Raw genomic sequence first — 23461 nt, 5'->3', positions numbered from 1 at the left:
ACTAAACAAGGTAAAATGTTAGGCATATGGAGGTCTGGGGAAAGGATTCCAAGTAGAGGAAGGAGCTGGTGCAAAGGTCTTAAAGAGGGAACATGCCTGGAGCTTCAGGAATCAGCAGGGAACCCATCATGGATGAAGTGGAGCCAGCAAGGGAGAGAGTGAGCAGATGTAACCCCAGACGTGATGCAGGCTTGAAGATCATGGTGCTGAGAGCAGGGAGGGGCTGGGGGGGGCTTGTAACAACTTTGGTTATTAATCCAAGTGAGAAGGGGAAATCTTGGAAGGTTTTGAGTAAATAAGCGTACACTTTTAAAGGTATCAAATATTTATTTTTCCCTGTAATTAGTTTTAAATCTATCCCTCCCCATACTTTTCATTCTCCTTTTTCTCTTCCCATTGTCACTTGTGCCACCTCGTTTAGCTTTTTGCTTATTTCATTCTGGCACTTAATCATCAGATAAATCTAAAGACTTTACTTTGTTCTAGTTCATCTGATCCACATTCTCTCCTTTTTTTGGATCTCTATTTCAGACTCAAGGTAGTACTCATCTTCTGTAGCCTTGTTCCCAGAGCTGCTGTGCACAGTCTCTTCTCTGAATAATTAGCTTGTTCACCATCCTCAAGCATGTCATGAGCTTTCCCACCTAGAACCTTTGCTCTTGCCTCAGCTGCCTCGCCTTTGATGCCTTGTCTCATAGCACCAGTGTAGCAATACTCCCATCTTTGAAAAACCCTTAAAAGTCTCTCAAAATTCTTTATCCCTCACTTACACCATTCACTCATGTAGTTTTACATAAAAAATGTATTGAATATATGTTTTGTGCTGGCAATTGTGATGGATCCTGAAGATTCAAAGATGAATTAGGATCAATGCATGGGCCTCAGGAATCAAGAGTTCCATGGTAGGGTGGGGGACAGAGAATGATAAGTTCAACATTCAGGAAAACACAGCCCTGAAGTTTGTGTTAAGGACAGAAAACAAAAGAACACATAGCTCCGAATTAGAACAATTGATAAGATGAGAACTGATTTAGAGGAGGGGTGCCTAATTTTTGTGGGATGAGTGAGTGAGAAAATAACTTTAAGGAAATAACATTTAAGAAGAGAACTAAAGAATAAAAAATAGAGCCGGGCTCGGTGGCTCAGCCTGTAATCCCGCGCCTTTGGGAGGCTGAGGTGAGTGGATTGCCTGAACCCGTGGGTTCGAGACCCGCCTGGGCAGCGAGACCCCATCTCTACAATAAATCAAAAAATCAGCCGAGCATGTTAGCGCCTGCCTGTAATTCCGGCTACTCGGAAGGCTGAGGCGGAAGGATCGCCAAAACCCAACAGTCCCTGCGGTGGCCGGGAGCGGCCACTGCACTCCAGTCTGGGCGACAGAGTGAGACTCCAACTCAAAAAAAAAAAGAATAAAAAATGTCCAGCTCACGGAGTTGTGGCATGGTGAAAGTTGGACCTTCTGGGCGGAATGAGCAACATTTCAAAGGCCTGAGCTATAAGGAGCTTGAGAATACCAAAGGAAAAATAAAACTTAACAAAACTCCCAGAGGCTGGTGCCTCCTGGGTACAGTGAGAGTGGCACTTCTTGAGGTTGGTGAGCACGGCCAGGAGATGCAGGGCCTTGAAGACCGTAGTGACAAGTGGCGTTTTAAGTGCAATGGGAAGCAATTGAAGTGTTTTAAGCAAAAGAATGTTATGATCTTATTTGAGGTTGAGACTTCTATCTATTTATCAAACCCCATTTGTCCCTTCTCCCTGGGCATACAGCCAGATTACATTTCCTGACCCTCTTTGCAATTGGCTGTGAGCCATATAACTGTATCCTACCCGTGGAAGTAAATGGGAATGATGAATGCCACTATCAGGCTAGCTCATAAAAACTTCCCACGTGGGGGCTTCCTCATGCTGCTTCTCTTTCTGGCTGGGCAGACATGGAGGGTTATATTGAGATGATAGAGCCACTGTCAACCTGGACCCTGCATGGTTGTGTGGAGCAGAAACCTCTCCTGGCCCTTTATGTGAGAGAGAAAGAAGCACCTGATGTTTCCCTTTACATGTTTGGTCCATTAATCACCACATTCTACTTTGTTCAAATTAATACGATAATTTGAAAGGGAAATTTTGACTGCCATGCTACATGAAAATGTGACAGTGTAAATAATAGCAGTGGCCAAAATGAAGGTTTATTGTGATGTGGATTAGGATCATTTCAGTTCAAATGGATATTAGATAATTGTGGCTGCAGAAACAGCAATTCCTACTGATCGTTTGCTGTGCATAGTAACATTGTGGAGGAAAAAAATCTTACTTGATTTGACTATCAGCTACCATATCAGTTATTTTTTGGACTTTCTATAGTATATACCATTGAATACCCTAAGGCATGTATTTGATTTAGTTAATCAAATTTAATTAAATGAGGACAAATGAAGTTTGTCTTTGAAATTTTGTTTTTATTTCCTATGGAGTCTAGTATAGTGCTTTATATAAGATACTTTCTTTCAATAAACTTTTCTTAAATTAATGAATAAAAGTGCAGACTCTCAGATTTCCTGTCCATGGAGTTATTGGCAGTTAGCGGCCCATATCTTATCTTGTCACTAATGTTGCTTTTACCTGACTTAAATTTTCGTTGCTTTCTAAGTGAGATGTTTAGTTGCATTGCATTGTATTTCATCTGTGGCCTAGTGAGAGAAAGTAACATTATGGGGACAAGGATTTATATGTTTGCTAAAGAAAGCATGGAGATGTTTTTCATGTTTTCATTTTATTTTTTTACATAGGCATGCAGATTTACGTGCCAAGTGGCAACTGGGATGCAACAGGCCCCCAAGTCACTTTATATTGCTGGGTTGTGTGATATGGGTAGTATTCTTTTTAACATGTAAAAAAAGTTTTAACATATTAAAAAAGTACATAGCTAAAATGTAATATTCATCCCAAATTTATAGCCATTCAACTGAAATTGATTCCTCTATGCTTCCTTTGCTAGATTTTATTTCAAATTTTAAGTGGAAGTGTCTCTTTGATGCAACACTCTCCAACTTGCCAGTAGAAGATGCTTTGTAACATAAAATTGTTTCTGAACTGAAATGCATTATAAAGCTCATTACAACCCACTTTCCTGGAAACGTAAAACTAATTTATCTAATGCACTCCAAAATTCTCCATAAATGTATCACACAATGTGAAATAATGTTAATTAGGAGGAGAGACAAAACATAATACATTTTCTTTAAACTATGCAATTAGCATAACTTTCATTAAGATGGTATAATAACTACAATTATTTTCATTTGTACTTTTTGGTAGAATTTATCTTCATTAGAAGTGTATAGTCTTGTAGTCTAAAAAAAAAAAAGCATGGAGAAATGTTTTCAAAGGCATTTGGGCTAATCCTCACTGTCCTCCCCATCACTCTCAAGTGACCCCAAGAGCAACTGCCCATTGCTCAGGGTTTCTGAATGCTTTAGGGGAACTATTTTTACCCAAAGTCAGGCACTCATCTGGGAGAATCATTATGATCCATGGAAAGTCTTAAGATAGGGAGTTTGTAAAATCAAAATGAACAGCGATGAAGTTTGTAACTAAGGCAATGTTTGTGGAAATAGAAGAATGGGGGAAGAATACAAGAGACTTTACAGAATATGGTGACTGGATTGATTTGGAGCAAAGAAAAGACTGGAATAAAGATGAATACTGGAACTCCCATGTGGATGCACTTCAATACAGGGGGGACCACCCCAAAACTCAGAACTTATTTATAAAAAATTGTGTATTTATTCTTACATGTTTAAACTTCATTCTTTTTTCAAAGTACTTTCTGTTTGATGCAGTGCACCTATAGAGATGCTTTCCCCACTGCTCAGAACAGTTTTTGAACTTGTCAATTTTGATGCCTTTTAGTGCTTCTGCTGTTTTTTGTTTCACCTTTTGCACATCGGCAAAATGTTTCCTTTTGAGGATTTTTTTCATCCAGGAAAACAACAACAACAACAAAATTGCTCAAGGCAAGATCAGGTGAACAGGGAGGGTCAAAAATTGCTGAACACTGAGTGTGGTGTGGGCAGGTGTGCTCGTAAATCACCCATAAGGAAATGCGCACATGTGTTGAAAGAATCTCTGGAAGAAAAAAAAAATCCCTGAAGCTGAACGCAGCCCCTCACAGCAATACTAGCTGGTACACTGATGCTGGTGGATTCCTAGAACACTTACCTAGCAGCAGAAGCCTGTACTACAAGGGATCTGCCCTCCAAAAATATAATTCTGGGATTTTTTGGATCACCCCTTATATATATATCATCAGACCTATGTTTCCAAAATAAGATAATGCCAGTTCACACTTCTTGCCACTCATAGATAGTGATAGTGATTTTGAGACTAGGCATTTTAGCATTGGACATTTTATTAATGTGTCATATGCCTACTGTGTTTATGCCTAGTTTGGATGTATTTTATTAAAATTATTAACCGTCTATGTCTGAGGAAGCGAAAAGCAGTAGGTGTTGAAATTACTAGTAACAGGAGATAGAAAAATATGACTATGATGTTAAAGAGATTAAAACAAAAATTGAAGATCATGAGAAAAATGTTAGAAACCATATTTGTAGAAGAGATGAATTCATTGACAGTAGGAACAACTGTGGGAAGAATTCATCATGCCACTTGTGAAGATTATTCTGTATTTCACAGTACCAGAGTAGATAAAAATTAAATAGCCAGATGAGGGGGAAAAAAAAAAGAGGAAAACTGATTATTGGAGTGTGTGTCTGGAAGATTAGTGTTACTAGTGAGTCCCCACTAGCGCAGTGTTCTTTTAAGTGAAGTCTAGAAGTTGTCTCAGATGGGAAGGAGCAAGAATATTGGAAGAGCTGAGGTAATCTTTATTTTTTTTGCAAGACATGGCCCCATAGGTTCAAGGACTCTTTGTATGTACACAGTATGAAAGTGATTATAGACATGGCATGTGGAGATGCCATAGCTTTTATGCATTCCCTGTGAGGGTTAGAAAGGGGAAGGAGGGAAAGAACATACCCAGTGGCAGAAGTCAGAGTAGAAAGGTATGTACTAGGAATATGCCTAGAGGAACTCAAATCATTCTACAAAAAAAGACACCTGCAGATGCATGTTTATTACAGCACTACTCACAATAGCAAAAATTTGGAAACAACCATGCTGCCCACTGAAACTGGACTGGATAAAAAAAAAGTGAAAAGTGATACATATACACAATGGATTATTATGCAGCCATAAAGAAGGACAAACATATGGAGTTCACAGCAACTTGGATGGATTTAGAGTCTATCATACTCAGTGATCTATCACAGAAATGAAGAGCAGAATACCACATGTTCTCACTCATAAGCAGATCTTGAGCATTTACTGTAATACTGTAAGGGATTGGCAGTAGCGGGATGCTGCCTAGGTGGGGGGGGGACACAACATTAATAAGGGTACCTGATCTCAAACCAGGCAAAGTGGGGACCAAAGTGAGGCCCAAACTTTACCTGTACAATGTCCACTTGTATACCTAATCCTGAATTGCACCCCACATCTTTAAAGTAAAATATAAAAATAAATAAATAATTAAATAAATAAAACTAAAAAAATAAAGAATAGAAAGGAAGGGACAGATTTGAATGCAGAAAAGCTACAGTTGGAGACATAGTTGATGAAAACGTGTGCTCTTTGGTAAGGGGTACCTCCCTCTCCTTTCTTTGTTGCTTGATACTATAATGGCAGAGACATGAGAGCCAGTGACCTCATGTATGAAAATATAGATTAAGGACCTCAGAAAAAAATATGACTTATCTCTAAATATAATATATATTCTAAAAAATAATTACAACTTCCATGCTAACACATTATTCAATTTTATTTTAAAATAAACATGCTTATATTTAAATTAATACTTCATATTATTGTATGATTTTTAAAGTGGAAATGTGAGTCACAGCTACTTGACTGTAATGTGGACTTGATACTTAAGAAAGAACACATTTTAGACAAAAAATCATTTGTCTTCAGCTGTAGTTCTGGCTATAGCTCTGGTGTTTTTTAATAATCAAAAGATGAAACAGAGTCAGAGAAACAATAAATAGGGAGATGGAAAGAACTGAATGTAAGAATAAACTTTTTAGATGAAAAAAATGCATCTTGAGGAGGAAAAAATATATAGCCACTAGCCGGGCTCAGTGGCTCAGCCTGTAATCATATGCCTTTGGGAGGCTGAGGTGAGTGGATTGCCTGAGCCCGCGGGTTCGAGACCCGCCTGGACAGCAAGACCTCCTCTCTACAATAAATCAAAAAATCAGCCGGGCGTGATAGCGCATGCCTGTAATTCTGGCTACTTGGAAGGCTGAGGCGGAAGGATCGCCGGAGCCCAGCAGGTCAAGGCTGCGGTGGCCGGGAGCAGCCACTGCACTCCAGTCTGGGCGACAGAGTGAGACTCAAAAAAAAAAAAAAAAAAAAATTTATATATATATATATATAAATTTATATATATATATATAGCCATGAAGTTAGATTAAGCTAGGACTAATATGAGTCAGTTCTTCAAATTAATAAATATTAGAAATGTGAGATTTCCATAGAAGCTTAAAGAGGGTGTTTTAAAGACAGAATTAACTTTATGTACTGAATGTAACATGGGACTCATTACTCTCATCCTATAGCTCATTATTCTCATACTATACTGTTATGGAAGAAAACTGTAAATGAGTTTAAAGTATGTAACATGCATGGACAGCAGCTCTACAATAGGTTATTATGGGAAACCGGAGATTTCTTTTTAGTTTACATGTCCCTTAAGATTTCTTTTAGATATAAAGTACCAAGTAAAATATATAAATGCACGTATTTTGCAGTCTGCTGAAATTTATACATTGTATAATTTCCCTAGTCCTACCTTTTATTTATATAATTTCTCTACCATAATATGAATTATTTTTACTCTTATCATATATGTATTGCTACCTTACATGAGTTATTGATAATGCTATTTAGTCATTTAAAATTTCTATCTAGAAGTGGAAAAGAAAAGCATTAATTTTCACAAATTATATTCTTGACATTTAAAAAGATATACATGTGATCTGAAGATGATAGATATTTCTTTTTAAATTAACACATTTTGTGCTTTCTCTAGGCTGGAATGATAAAAAGTGATAATGAAGAGTATTTCATTGAACCCTTGGAAAGAGGTAAGCAGATGGAGGAAGAAAAAGGAAGGATTCATGTTGTCTACAAGAGATCAGCAGTAGGACGGGCTCCCATAGACATGTCCAAAGACTTCCACTACAGAGGTAGGCATCTTTGATGGGGCTTAGTAATTAAACATAATTTTAAAATATGATGAAAACAGCTCCTCTACCATTACTTAAGAGAACATGATTATCATGTGCTCTTGTATAGTGTCAAGGGGGACAAAGAAGATTTTATTTATATATCATGAAATATGGCTTGCCTTTGAAAAAATGCGTAGAGTATATGCTATAGCTATTTATCCCACATGCATTATACTATCTTTAATATGTTTGTTGTTTATGATTTCTTTATTTTTTTATTTTTTTGAGTTGGAGTCTCACTCTGTCGCCCAGACTGGAGTGCAGTGGCTGCTCCCGGCCACCGCAGCCTTGACCTGCTGGGCTCCGGCGATCCTTCCGCCTCAGCCTTCCAAGTAGCCGGAATTACAGATGCGCGCTACCACGCCTGGCTAATTTTTTGATTTTTATTGTAGAGATGAGGTCTTGCCTGCCCAGGCGCGTCTCGAACCCGCGGGCTCAGGCAATCCACTCACCTCAGCCTCCCAAAGGCGCAGGATTACAGGCTGAGCCACTGAGCCCGTCATGATTTCTTTTAAAAAAACTTTACATTGAAAATATCTTTCCTCTAGCTTATATTAACATTTGCAAATATTTGTGCTTTTCAGAAGTCCCTAAATATGAAATATTGTTATTGTAAATCTTTTAAGGACCTGTATTGGCATGACAAAGAGTTGCATTTTGTTTTAAGACCAGTATGATGGATATACTTGAAAATAATTATACTATTTGATTGCAAAGTCTGTTTTGTAAAACTTTTTACTTTGTGAAGGAGACAATGAGTCAAATTCTTCTATAGAATTTTATTCCAAAGTAGTTGGAAATCACTGAAGTCAAGTCAGTCATGGCACATGAAAGTTTTCTGTTTTGTTTGTTTCAATGAAATCTGAAAGTAACTTGGTATTAAGGAGATATGCTTATAAGTTAGATACAGAAGATTCCTTTATGGAAAGAAAGGCACTCTAGGGATAGATATATCTATCTATCTCCAAATCTCAAGAAGTTTGTGTTACTTTTGCCAGGAAATTTTTCTTATTTAAGAATAAAGAAATTTCCTTGATTGAAATGCCAGGGATATAAATAATGTTAATTTAGCAATAATATGCCTTCCAGATTAGTTTGATTTTTCAGATGCTATTAGCTTTCCTTAATATGCTGCACTAATGAAATAGTATTACAGTTTAAAATAATTTTAAAGTTAGCACAGCCAAAAAACTTTTAATGAACTTATGATTTGAAACAACAGGACTATATTAATAAATAGAGTCTCATGAAATGTATATCTAACTTACGAGAGTCACTCTGATATAACAGAAAGGGAATGAGCTTTGTAGTTAGACTTAATGTGATTAATCTCTCTGCAACATCAAGTTGTTCTGTTACCTTAGATGAACAATTAACATTCTGAGCCATGATTTCTTTATTTGTGAATACAGAATTAAAATATATCCACAATCGCAATGGCTATTAGACAATATATGCAAATTTCTGAGTGTAGTGTTCAACAAGAGTAGGTGCCTAGTCAAGGTAAGCTGTTGTTAACTATTGATATTAAGTATCTTTGCAAGAGATTTTCATGTTAGTTTTGTTTAAGTGGACCAGTTAGACATTGTTTGCCTTCCTGTTGTGAATACATTACTCTTAATTCTCCCTTGTGTTTTCATATTCTAAAAATGTCATTCTAAATTAGAAGATTGATTATGTTGAAAAATAGATGTAAGGATACAGTGCCTTTTCTATAAGTCTTAGTTGTTTCATATTACTAATATCTAATTTTAGGAGGGGGATCACCAAAACACCTGAAATTTATTTATAAAAAATTGTGTATTTATTCTTACATGTTTAAATTTCATTCACCTTCAAAGTACTCTCTGATGCAATACACCTATCAAGATGCTTTTTCCACTGTTCAAAACCATTTTTGAACACGTCAATTTTGATACATTTTTGATATCTTCTGCTATTTTTTGTTTTACCTCTTCCACATTGGCAAAACATTTTCGAGGACTTTTTTCATTCAGGGAAACAAAAAAAGTCACTCAGGGTGAAATTGGGTGAATAGGGAGGTTGGGGCATGGGGTCATGCTCTTTTTGGTCGAAAACTACTGAACACTCAGCACAGTGTGAGCAGTTTGTTTATGTAAATCACCCATCATGAAACAGGCAAATGTAGCCGGGCATGGTGGTGCATGCCTGTAGTTCCAGCTACTTGGAAGGCTGAGGCGGAAGGATCACCTGAGCCCAGCAGGTCGAGGCTGCAGTGACTGTGAGCGTGCCACTGCACTCCAGCCTGGGAGACAGAGTGAGATTCGAACTCAAAAATAAATAAATAATTAAAAAATAAAAAAAAAGAAAGAAAGAAAGAAAAGAAAAAAAAAGAAATGGGCAAATATATAGAAAGAATTGCCAAAAAAATTCACTGAAGTCAAGCGCAGCTTCTCACAACAACACTAGCTGGTATGCCAATGGGTTCCTAGAACATTTACCCAGCTGAGTAAGGGGCCCTTCTTCCAAAAGATAATTCTTGGTTGTTTTGGGTTCCCCTTGCAAGCAAAGTGTAAATATCTTTTAGAAAAGCATAGGCCACATGTTATGGAATTGTTCGGGATAACTAAAAGCCACTTCAGTTGCTGTGACTGTTTGTTCTCGCATTAGCTCTGTCTGTCATAACTATTGTTTCATCAGGCTGTATCTTATTACTACATTTCAATTCCTGGAGCTATTTATATAAATATTAGCCCTGGTACTTTCTGTTAGTCTGATATTTACAGGGAGGAGAAAATATTTATTTTTTGGAATAAGAAAATTACAAGAAATATTATATTTAGTACCTATTATATTTTTAGATGATAAAATAGGGAAAATAATTTAATAGCTAAGGTATATACACTTAAAGGAACTGGGTGGGATTAAGAAAATTTGGAACATTATTTTAAAAAATTGTTCAAAATATCAATTCCAGTAGAATGAACATCAACATCAACACACTTAGTTTACAATAAGTTGTTTTTAAGAATGCAGACACTGAAGACTCTTTATTTTGAGTTTTTCAGTTATGAGTAGAGAATTGTATGATAGAAGTAGGCCACAAACTAGAGTAATACAATTTGGGAAAGGTTTTAGTGGTCATGGGTCAAAGGAAAAGGAGTTTCTTTGCTACCTCTTGAATACCTTAAAACCTGAATCAAAATAGAACTATTCAGTTCTCTTAGAATGTTCCATGATAAACCTTATTATGAGCTTAAGGATTTCTACTTATTTATGAAGTTCTGATTGAATTGAGTTATGGGTGATATCAGTCCACCTCCTTTTGAGTATCTTAAATTATAACCATATATGTTAGAAGTGTAACTCTCTTCCCTAGGGTAAAAAGTGATTCAGATTCAGAACTTTCAAGTACCACACTGTAGCTCTTAAATTCTTCTTTTAACTTCTTGGTCACATGACTGAGAGCCATGTTTTCTCATAGACTAAATACTTTCCAGTTGTAAATTAAAAAAAAAATTTTGTAATGTATTTCATCATTCTATGGTATAAAATTGAACAAATTATAGGATTAGAAAGGTATATTAATTTATAAATGAAAACTAAAGTGCCATATAAGGTAATGCTTTTTCTGGATTAATTCAAGATGTTATTTTAGGAGACATGTGAAGTTTTTCTTAATGAGTTATATAGGAAGAGAAATACAATTCAGAAGCTAGGACTAGTGAGAAATGTGTTTGAGAACTGTGGTTTTCCTGCATTTCTCTGACAGCACATCATCAGTAGGAGAGTTGATCATAAGGAAGCCATTTCTGATCCTTCAGGGTTTCATCAGCAGGGCTTCTGTAAATATTCTCCCATATCTTGCTGGTTGTCACAGTAATTGCCTGGCTACATTTCCTGCTTTGACAGTGTAGTACCTCAGAACTACTATTCATTTAAGTTCTATAGTATGTTGCAAGTGTCCTACATTAAAATCTATTAGGACTTGGACTAGGTGAATAGTAGTAAGATGTAGTAAGATGGAGAGATGGAACCACCTTGGGTAGAAATTGAAGTAAAACTGAAGGAGTTTTGTGATGGAGTAGATGTTGGTGTTGGGGGGAGGAGAGAGAGAGAGAGAGAGAGAGATCTCAATTATGACTCAGAATTTTAAACTAGAAGACTAAGAAGACTAGAGAATTCTCTTTCCAGAATTCAGATATATAAATTGAGAAACAGAAATAGGCTTGATGAAGGATGGCATGTGAATACAACTCAGGGTGGATTAGGTTAGAAGATCTATTGGAACAGAGTGAATTAAATAAAATGCATAGCAAATTTGCATAATCATGTCCTAGAGTCAATCCACAAGTGACCTTATATATGTGTTGTGGTAAGGTTGGAAAGAGATTAGCCGGGAAGTCAGGTGGCAGCTATTGGCTTGTGGAAGGTTGGAATATCTCTGCTTGCCTGTACTCAACTGTATCAGAATCTGCCAATGAAAGGTATACATTGCACAGCATTGGGAGCTCATGAAAGACATTTGCAATAGTTGAGGATATTATGTCCTCAAAAACAAAACTGAAACTAGAATCAAAACATACATTATGCTTCTACTACACTCGAGAACCCCAAGCTATTCCACTTGACCAAATGCAAACATCCATTTGCATTTCCCATCCCCTAAGAATATTCACCTCAGTTTCCAGTAAATGTCACAGCTTTCAAACTGTTGAAGTATATCAAATGGTATGATTCAACAACAACAAAAACCTCTTAATTATTCCCTTATATAGCAGATTTTCCTTCCTTGACTCTCAGTAGGGAAATTGTATTGTTTTTGCAATATGAAAAAAAATGAAGAACTGTTTAAAAATATATTGAACTAACTAGTAAAATCACAGATGCAGTACTCCGTGTCATCCTTCTCGTTAAACAACAAAAATAGATTCGGTATGCTTATGATATAAAGAAACGTGTCTACTTCATTATGGTTCTTCCTTTTAAGTTATGGTTACTCTTTTAAGAAGTCCTAAAGCAGTTTTACATTTGGTAATATAAATAATGGTCTCTCCCAGTGCAGAAGTGGCAGATATTCATAGCATTGCCAGTTTCTAGAAAATAAATGTCATTCTTTTCACTAAACAACAAAAATAGACTTGGCATGCTTATGATATAAAAAAAGTATCTACTTTATAGTGGAGGGCACGTTTAATTTGCTTCTTTTTCATATTTCTGTTTTAGGGGTATGGAGCTCACATCAAGTTTTGGCATCTTTAGTTTATATAAAATTGTGTTATATTTAAAATTCTATCTGGTGACTACATGCTTAATTGAATATTAAGGGTTATATTTAAAATTCTAATGGTAACAACATGCTTAATAGAATATGAAGGAGTCATAAAGTTCATCTCCACTATTAAATCTATCATTTGTCTAAACTCAAATAAAAAACAAAATATACCCGTGACTGTCTCTTAAGAATGTTTACTATGTCATCATTAAGGACTTTGCTTTAGGCTGTCTACTTTTCAGGGTAGAGTGGCTACACTTGTATGACATCATTCAGCTTTTTACATTTTTCATTTAATCCCTAGGCCCTAGGCTTCTCCCCTCAAATTACAAACCATTCATTCATCAGAAGCTTTGTGTTAAAGTAATTTTTGTAATTATATCCTACCAGTGGGAAACAAGGAATAGTGTGCCTTTATCTCCTAACTTCCTTTCAGGAGTTTTATTTTCCCGCATGAACCCAAGTGCTTGTGTAGCTGGTGTGGTTGTCATGGTGTTGTGAAGATGTGTTTTTGTTCCAGGTGGGAAACATGTTGAAGTCAGAAATGATTTGGGGGTTGTTCCTGGTTGCTGGGGAATGAAACTATGAAACAAGATAGAAAAGTGGGAAGACTATTCCTTATTTTATTGATGCTAGGAACTTTCTAGGCTCAGAGTCCTTCCTTGAATCTACAGACACATCAGTAGATGCTCTAATCCTCTGTATTAGAGTTCTCATGACCTATGCCCTGATCAAAGAGAATTGTTGGTGGGCTTTGTAGTCCACACATACAAACATCGAACAATAGATGTTAATTTTAGCAGATGCTTTCTTGGTAAATGAAGCATGGAACATAGTATTACTAAATTATAAGCTATGTCAAATAGCCACCATTCTTTTAGGTAGGTGTTAAATTATAAATTTTTCACACTTACATCTTTTTGTTTAGGGTCAGTCATTTGTCAAGGCCACTACTATTGGACTCATAGGAAATTAGGAATCATATTTATGGAATTTATTGTGGGTCAATTTTGTATTTCACAGTGGGATATTTATAACAATTATTGACAAAAATGAAGGCAATATGAAGATTGAATTATTACATAAAATCAGGAAGCAGAACCAGTATTAAAGAACTTTCAGATGTGAAATATAAAGGTTAATACTTTATTTTCTTTTATTAAGATAAAAGAAATATATTGGACCTCTTCAATCTCTTTATGAATAGGCTCCATAAAAGATGCTTGCTTATGAGATATATAGACCAGGATTAAAGTATTACAAATGTAACTCCATATTTTTTTCAGTAATTAAATATGAAAAGATACAAAATGAATTGAGACTTTAGAGTCCTGGATAACTTTTTATTTATTTATGCGGAATTAATGGAGAAAGAGAATTGAAAAGTTTCAGATATATTTGAGTGACCAAAGTGAAATTAAAGGGAGTAAACATATTAGAGTAAATCTAATTCAGATAATTTGGGCCAGATCTTGATTCTTAATTCAAATGATTGCCTACTCAGAAACAATTATATTGGTTATTGTTTTATAAGGGAGCAGTCCATACTAAGTAAACGTTTTTCTAGTTTTAAAAATATATTTGCTCTTTTTCACTATAAAATATATTGCTATCAAAATATACTTTTGGAATTTGGTTTCTCTTATGCCCCCTACTTTTGCTTAGGAGGGATAGACCTTATTTTTAGATAAATACTAAATAAATTTTGACTCTGCCCATGCCAAGTGTACCTCCTTAAACATATTTAAAACTTGTACTTTGTTTAAAGTATAACAATTTATAGGCTTTCATGTTAGAAAGTGGGGAGCATTTGTGTAAGGAATCTACATATTTCCTGAAGGTTTATCAACCTTGTTTCATTGTTTCTATTTACAACTTATGTGATTGATATTTTTTTAAAAGAATTATTTTTTGTAAATTTGATGTTATTTATTTTTCTGTCATTGTTTGTTTGTTTGCTGGATCATCATCACACATTATATCCATGTAACAAATCTGCACATGTATCCCTCGAATCAACAAAAAAAAGAAAAAGAAAGTACCACTTTCAAATGTTCTGGAATGACATGGAAAGATCTGATTTATAAGACCTACTCTTATAATGTCAATTCTCCCCAAATAAATATAAAAATTTAATGCAAGTCTAATTGGAATCCAGAGTCCAATTTTAATTGTAAAAGTATCTTAACATTTACGTGGAATAATATAGCATAATCAGTTGTCCTGAGAGAAAATAAAAGTGGGATTCTTTTTTACACTACAAACAAGAAATCAATCTAATTGTATATTAAATAAATAAATATATAATACCAACATAAATAAAATTTATGAAAATAATACTATGCTCTCCTAAATGTGTTCATTTGGTATTGTGCAAACTTTTTTGGTGTGCATGTGGGCTCCTTGCATCTGTGTGGAGGTTTCTAGTGGGTTATTCTCAGTCCTCTCTCTCTTCATGAGAACTTTTCATCTCAGTTTCCCCATTGGACACATTTGGTATATGGGTTAGAGGGTCATAGTATCTGTTGTAGAGAAATGGGAAAATAGAATAAAATGAGTGTAGCACAGAAATAATGTTCATTTGAAAATTGAGTTTATATTATGAGGATTATGAATTGAAATGTGAGAACAACACTTTGGTCAAAAGAAATGATCCTTTATTGCATAATTCTGTAGCAGAACTGAATCCTTGGTTTTGTTCTTTCTGGATACCAGAAATTTTACTCTGATTTCTAACTGTAATCCATTTAGTCTAAAACATCTAAAGTTTTGAAAAAATGTAATGTAATTTTCTTAAATTGGGGACTATAGGCTTGAAACATTTGTTTCAAGAATGATTGGAGCCATTTCCCTCAGTAAGGTTGTATAGAGGTCATTGCAGACTACCAATTATATAGGGACTGTATAATTGTATATATAATTGTATATAGGGACTGTATAATTCTAGAACTGAGTATCTGAAGAACAAATTGACAAATCTTAATGAGGCATTAGTTCAAAAATATGTTTTCATCTTTCAGAACCATTGTAACCCCTTATATGCCCCTACATTAACTTGTTCAATGCTTTTTGGCCTGAGATATTTCTTATTTGAGAGTTCTGATTGACAATGTAAAACATCTTAAGCCTTTATGTGTATTCTTTTTCATAGAACAGTCTTTATTTCCAAGTATTTTTTATCCAACACCTGTGGAAGGCATTGGTTCTCTTCAGTGTTCTGTACACATTGCTATGGATTTTTTAAATGTTAAGTCCGTGTGGTACTTGAACGTTTTGCTAAATTCAGTCCTCTGTAACGGCACTTTGGCAGGTTTTGTTTTCATGTTTTCAAGTTTTGTCAGGTTTTATCCCATGCACTACAGGAATAGAAGTGATGCCTGAGCCCCACATTTAGGTCCTTGTCACACCAAAAGGTGAAACAAATGAGTGATAAAAACAGATTTTTTTAATGCCCTGTGTGATGATACTTGCACTAATAAAATGCTACTACACAGTCTTCTACTAACAGAAGTTAGGATATTAGAACCACTTTTTAATTTCTTCATTCCCAATTTTGGATGACATATAGGTAAAGCCAATAGGGGAATTTGGTGTAGTTATGCATTCTTTCCTCATTTCAGGAGTCTGACCTCTAGTGGGCAGTCCTAGTGGAAATCACTGCTAGATGTAGTAAATGGACTTACCTATTTGTGTTTAAAGGAGGTAGAATTAAGTGAGTCAGGCTGGGGAATGTTTTTGTCTCCGTGTGACAACCCAGCATTTGAAAAATCAGTTAAAGCATCTGTTTGGTTTGCATCAGGTTCTTACCCTCTAAGTTTCTCTGGACAACTTTTCATCACTTACCAGCACACTTTCTCTTATGGAAGAAACATTCTAAAATGCTGTCAGCTCAGACTTACACAAATTATTAATGAATATTTCTGATGTATATTGGGATTATTTTTTATAAATTTTCAATTTGTATCATAAACATTGGATAGAATACTGATTATAGTCATCACTAGGGTTCTTATTATTTAATAAAAGTCTCCTTTTTCTTGGGCTTGTCATCTTTCTTTGTGATATGGCCCCATCATATGGAGACTCAGGACCTCAACATTGCTTGGTGCCCCTCGCTGTTTACATGAGCATCTTCCATTTCCATTTCTTCCTGTCATGACCTTATGAAAGCTGTGATAAAGCAACCCAGATAGTTTGAATTCACTTCAAATTTTGTATTGCCAATAGGAATTAGGTAAATGGAAAGCCAAAAACTTACTCTAAGTAGTAGGAACTACCACATGGACATTCTTTTTCTTAATAATATGATTGCATTATAGCACATATAATTCATTACAAATGTTCATGGAGAAAACATACAAACAAAAATATGGAAAAAGAAGTCCAGCTATTGTACAATGTAGAATGCATCACATTTCTATTTTGCATAAAATCCTCCGTGAACTATGGTATGGGTTTCTTTGGCTGGCTGACTAGGCACCTCTGGGCTGATGATACTTTTCTACCTGGTTGCTCCCAGTTCTGCTATTGTTTATTGCCAACTTGACTAAAGTCTGTTCTGCAGCAAACCACCCTGAGTGCTGCCTGGACCTCCTAATTATCCAGCCTGTGTGATCCACTCACCACATCTGCTGAGGGACAATGGCGACCCTAGCTCAGCAACTCTCTCTCACAGGCTCCCCAAGGGACTCAGATATTGCTGTTCTTGTTACACAAGAACTGAGGAAAGTAACAGTTTTTTTTTTTTTGGCTACAAGCAGACTGATGTCCTAGTCACCCATGAAGTATTCTGCTTCCAGAATTCCTAAAATAGGGCAGTACAAAAGACTTGACCCTTGTAATTCTTCACTAATTTGTATGTTTTAATTCCTTTAGTCCAGATTAAAGGACCTGTCGCTGGTCCTTAACTCTGTATGTAAAAATCTTGTATTTTAATCCTGTATGTTTAATTTCATCACTCCCCATCTGAGACTTGGTCTTCAAGGGAGCTGGGAAGAAATTAAAACCACTGTCTTCTCATTCCTATCTGGTCCATTATACTAGAGGCAGCCTAAGATCCAAAGGGCAAGGCTTTCTTTTCCTTTCTCTAATTAAATGCTTTTTTTTTTTTGCTTCACTACTCCAGACTCTTGACTAAGACTCATGTCAGTAGCACTTTTTCTATACAGAAGGAAAACAAAAACAAAAGCCAGCAAATCAATGAAAACTTTGTAACCTGGTCTCCCGGCCTACCATTGATGTATTGTGTGAGAGCTAAGAGTGTTTAGAAAACCCTTTCTCTCTTCACACAGCCTGGCTTACAATTTTCTGTCAAAAGATTTTATTTGAATTAATGGAATTTGAATATGGAGTGCCATTATATTCTTTTTTATATTGTGCTAAGAACATTTAACATGAGATCTACCTTGAAAAATTTTTTAAGTGTATAATACAGTCTTTTAACTACAGGTACAATGTTGTACAACAGATCTCTACAACTTTCTTATCTTGCATAACTGCGACTTAATTTCAGGTTGAATAGCAATTCCTCATGTGTCTCTTCTATCGGTCCTTGGAACCACCATTATATTTTCTTATTGTATGTGTTTGACTGTTTTAGATACCTCATGTAAGTGGAGTAATATGGTATTTTTTTTCCTATGTGGTTGTTTTATTTCAGTTAGCATATCAACCTCAAGTTTCATTCATGTTGCCACATATGACAAGATTTCCTTCTTTTTAAAATATGAATGATATTCCATTGAATGTATATACCACATTTTCTTTGTCCATTAATTTATCGATGAACATTTAGGTTGTTTTTACATCTTGATTATTGTGAATGGCGCTGAAGTGAACATCAGAGTACAAGTATTTCTTTGAGATAGTGATTTTAATTCTTTTGAATCTATACCCTTGAAGCAGGATTGCTAGATTATATGGTAGTTCTCCTTTTAAAAAATGCTTCTAGGAGCTTTTATACACTGTTTTTTAAAAAATTGTAGTGACATCACTTTACATTCCCCCCAACAGTGTATAAGAGTTCCCTTTCTTCAATGTCACCATCACTATCTTTTGTCTTATAACTGCCATTCTAACAGTTGTGAATGTCACTATGGTTTTGATTTGTATTTCCCTGATGATTAGTAGTTTTGAATATCTTTTCATATATCTGCTGGTCAACTGTGTATCTTCTTTGAAGAAATGTCTACTAAAGTTCTTTGTCTATTTTTAATTGGGTTATTTTTCTATTTAATTGAAAGAGCTCTTGTTACATGTTGTATATTAGTCTCATATCAGAGAGATGGTTTTTAGTACTCCCGCCCACTCCACAGGTTGCCATTGTTCCCTTTGCTGTTACAGAAGCTTTTTAGTTTGATGTATTCCCACTTGTCTATCTTTGCTTTTGTTGTCTATGCTTTTGAAGTCATATCCAGGAAATCATTTTGAAGACTATTATTATGAAACCTTTCCCCTATGCCTTCATCTAGGAGTTTTATGATTTCAATTTTTACATTTAAATCTTGGATTAATTTTTTGTGTGTGGTGTAAGTTGAGCGTTCAATTTTATTTGATATCCAGTTTTCTCATTATTGCTTGTTGAAGAGTCTCCTTTTCTCATTCTGTATTCTTGGTACCCTTGTGGAAAACCAGTTGATCATATATATTTATCGACTTGTTTCTGGGCTCTCTATTCTGTTCCATTAGCCTATATATTTGTTCTCATGTCAGTACTATATTGTTTAAATTATTTTAACTTTGTAATAGATTTTTGAAATCAGTTAGTGTGAAACCTCCAGCGTTGTTATTATTTGTGAAGGTAGTTTTGGTTGTTTGGGATCTTTTGTGGTTTCATAGAAATTTTATGATTTTTTTTCTGTTTTCTTTAAAAAATGCCACTGAGCTCTTACTAGGGATTGCATAAAATATGTAAATTGCTTGGTATTATGGACATTTTAACGATATTAGGTCTTCTAATACATGAACATGGAATGTCTTTTTATTTATTTGTGTCTTTTTTATTCTTGACACAAAATCCCCGTGTTCAGTACTCTCCTATCTTTTCCCTTCCTCTTCATTCATTCAAGGCCTCTCAGCCATTTCTTAGGAATGATAAGTAAGTAGGCCATCTATGCACAAAGTCAGGGAGGAATAAACCTTATATTTTCCAAAATTATCCCATTGCACAAGTTCTCACATTTCTGTTGTCAGTCTGTTGTAGCTTTGTATTGTTGTAGTTGCAGAAACCATATGAGAGGATTCTTTCTAGGATTCTTTTTTTTGCAATTTTTTATCTGTAATTTGGCATGTTGCATGATAAGATGTCAAATGCAAATGGCAAAAAGCAAGGTTAATAGAATTAATATTAGAAAAAAATAATTTCATCTGCATAACTTAAGCACACTTGACCACATGACTTTTAATCTAAAACACATCACAGATGTAGCTTTGACATCCTGAGTAATTAGGATCATCTTGGAATTTTCAGTTTTCTAATATCTGTATGTCTAAATTTGGAATCTTAATACTACTTGACTATTATTTTTTCCTTCTAATATCTGAGACTATAGAGTTCTATCCCGAATTACACATACTTTTACATGTGATTTTAAAAGAAATAAAAATTACTTTCCTAGGGAGTATAAAAGCATGATGTTTTATTTATTATATTATTAAAGCTGCTGAGCAATATTCATGCATCTCAGAGAATATATAGTATTAATGTAGTCATCATGTACTTATTTTTGCAGATTTTTCTAATTTTTTTGTCCAGAGATAGAAAAGTGACAGAGGTAACATGTCCTGGCCTCCTTCAGAACAAATAGGGAGATCATCTGTTTTAGTCATCAATTCTTGGCAATAACAAAGGAAAAATTAAGACCAACCATGATGGCAGTTCTTTACCTTAGGTACCCAGATCCAGTGACTAAAGCTTAAAGAACAATTTGAATGTGATATACAGCAGAAAATCTCATAAACTAATGGGAATGGGAAACCATAAGTGTTCAATGTTTAGTCCCTTGAGAATACCCCTCATATTTCTGGATATAAGGACCTAAAAATAAGACCTAGGTATAAGCAATTATTTCAGAAAACATTTTGATTAATGTAAAAGCATGTTGTAATGACGTGGAATCACACACAATTTCTGTTCAACTGCCTTTCCATACTACCCTTCGAGATCTTTTATTTTTTATTTTTTATTTTAAGATGTGGGGTACAATTCAGGGTTAGGTATACACATGTTCATTATGCAAAGTACCCTTGTTGACGAGGTATGCCCTCTCCTCCCCTGGCAGTTTCCCACTACTGCCCATCCCACCCTCCCCCCACTTCCCCTGGCAGTTTCCTACTACTGCCAATCCCTTTCTTATAGTATTATGATAATTGTTCAGGGTCCACTTATGAGTGAGAACATGTAGTAATCTTTGTTCTTTGTTTCTGTGATAGATCACTCAGTATTATAGACTCTAAGTCCATCCAAGTTGCTCTGCCCTTCTAGATCTTAATGGATATTCCTATAAAAGGTATTTCATAACCAAAGGAAGACAGTTCAACTGTGTTAAGTTTCTTCAAGTTAGCCAAGGATATCCTGTAAAAATAGACTCAACCGTTTGAATTTAAACTATTAAGTCAGTTTTTAAATTATATCTTCAATCTAGGTCTTTATAACACTAAGGAAATAGTAAATCTAAGCATTAACTTTTTTGATGCCAGAGTATCTAACATATATCTCTGTAATGATCTTTATAATTCCCTATCTCAAGGAGAAGAAAAAATTCATGCTTCAGCTGATTTATAAGAAAACTAAGACATTTATCTGAGATGGAATGGGTGTCTATAGTTTATGTCCTCCAAAATTCTGAAGACATAATATTAAATTACTAATGAGAAATTTTAGACAAACACCTAGAGTATTATTGGTGTAAGATATATTGTTATTATCACTGGTGCAAGATACATTGTTATTATTTATTCAAGTGCTTAGTATGTGCTCTTTTTATCAAATAGTATAGTATACATTAGCACAGATTGGTTAAGAAACACTACTAAAATCAAGCCATTGTGCAATTAGAATTATAATGAATGATCTTAGAAAATATATGTTATGTACCTTTGGAGACATCAGTGAAGGTTAGAGTGTTTGAAGGACCTTGGGTGGTTATTGAAGGATGCCTGGGTTTTGAATTGAGATACAGTGACTGGGAGAAAGAATGCTATTTCTAAGGAAATAAGACAAAGTTTAGGAAGAGACCTAATGGATATAATATGGTGATAATATTACTATCAATAGCTCTTACTAACTAAAAATAAAAATGACACATAGAGATATTATTGTCATATTATGTTGATATTGTTTTTTAATGGATTCAGTGTCTTAGCTATTTTTGATATGGTAAATATGTATTTTCTTTTATTAGTGTTTTATGTCAAGGACTTACCATTAAGTAGCTTTGTGACCTTGACCAAGTTACTTGTGACCTTGGCCAAGTTACTTAACCTACCAGAGCCTCACCTTCTTCATCTATAAGGTAGATAAAGTAATGGTGTTTGCTTCAAGGATTGTTCTTGGATTAAATCTAATATTGATGTAAAGCACTTAATTTCTCATACTTTTTAAGCACTCAGTAGAAGCTCTTAGTATTTTTTTTATTATGACTGCATCATTCCTTTGTGGTGGTTTTACAAACTTAAAAAGAATCATCAGTCATTTTTCTTTGAGCATGTGGTTTGTGGTACGTTTTCACTGGAGTATTACTTGTGTTTTAACCATTGCTGTCATGAGGATGCTCCCTCTTGTGTTTCTACTTCCAACTTTTAGGAAATTGCTGTCCAGTCAAATTTTCAGTGATGGTGGAACTGTTTTACCTTGGTGCTGTCTGAAATGGTAACCAGTAGTCATATGCACCTACTGAGATGTGACTAGTGTAACTGAAGAACTGAATTTTTAATTTTAATTAATTTAAATTTAAATAGCTGCACGTGACTAATGGCCTATATATTAGACGGTATAGGTCTAAGATTTGCACCAGGGAATATATCTTCTTGGAAGTTTTCTATGTTTCTTCAAAAGCCTTATTTAATTTGAATCGCCTAAGAATTATATGATCAAATATGTGAGATTGTCCTAATTTTTCATTTTTGTTCAACATTGCTTATTCAGGGTCTAGCACAATGCCTAACATAGAGAGTAGGTCTTCAATAAATATTGACTGAACAAATGAATGAATGATTCTAATGCTCTGAAGCGTTAAGAGCTTGCCTAAGAAAAATATTTAAAAGTTCTCTCCACACTTTTAATTTGATGACAGAGTACAAACTTTGAAAGTACATTTAAAACTAAACAAAGTGGTTCTCAACTGAAGTTTCTCAGGAAGGTCAAACATGAAGTAGGACTGTCAATGTAACATAAAAATCCACAGTGTCAAAGATTCTCTGTAATTCTTAGAAGAAATTACAAAGAAGAGCACTTAACACTGCAGATATCTGGTTATTAAACCCAGACTGTGTAACGAAGTCTCCTGGGGATGAGCTCATTAATGTCAGAGGGCATTGGTTGAATGGAGTTCAGGGATGGGATACACAGCACAAAAGAGATTGCTTGTGGATTCTCCAGATTTATGATGTAGAGCTTGCTTAGTCACTGTGGCATCTGTCACACATTTCTTTCTCTCATTCTAAAGGTACTTTTTTCATCTTAAGAATTTTCATAATGATGTACATGACTTTCTAAGATGATTTCGGTCAGCTCTGTCTTCATAAATACTTAGCTGAAACTTGGCCTCTTTTACCTTTCATAGCTGCTTTTATTTTTCATCACCATTGTTGCCACATTTCTCTAGAGAACATATTTTCTTTAGCTCCCTTCTTGTCACTTAATCTCTGATCCAGCTCCTCC

General features: G+C 35.0%; 1 protein-coding gene across 1 annotated transcript in view; it reads left to right on the top strand.

Annotated features, from left to right (window-relative positions):
• The first annotated feature begins 7148 nt into the window (after positions 1-7148).
• Positions 7149-23461, top strand: part of ADAMTS3 (ADAM metallopeptidase with thrombospondin type 1 motif 3) — a 137903-nt gene continuing 121590 nt past the window's right edge. Inside the window, exon 1 of the mRNA XM_021719284.1 lies at positions 7149-7304. Coding sequence (XP_021574959.1) covers positions 7154-7304 — 151 coding nt within the window. The 5' untranslated portion in view covers positions 7149-7153. The remainder of the gene's footprint in view (positions 7305-23461) is intronic.

Source organism: Carlito syrichta, unplaced genomic scaffold (assembly GCF_000164805.1).
Source record: "Carlito syrichta isolate Samal-C Ts95f unplaced genomic scaffold, Tarsius_syrichta-2.0.1 Scaffold314354, whole genome shotgun sequence".
In the NCBI taxonomy this organism is placed as follows: domain Eukaryota; kingdom Metazoa; phylum Chordata; class Mammalia; order Primates; family Tarsiidae; genus Carlito; species Carlito syrichta.
The sequence above is the reverse complement of the archived record's forward strand: the minus strand, read 5'-3'. Positions and strand labels throughout refer to the sequence as shown.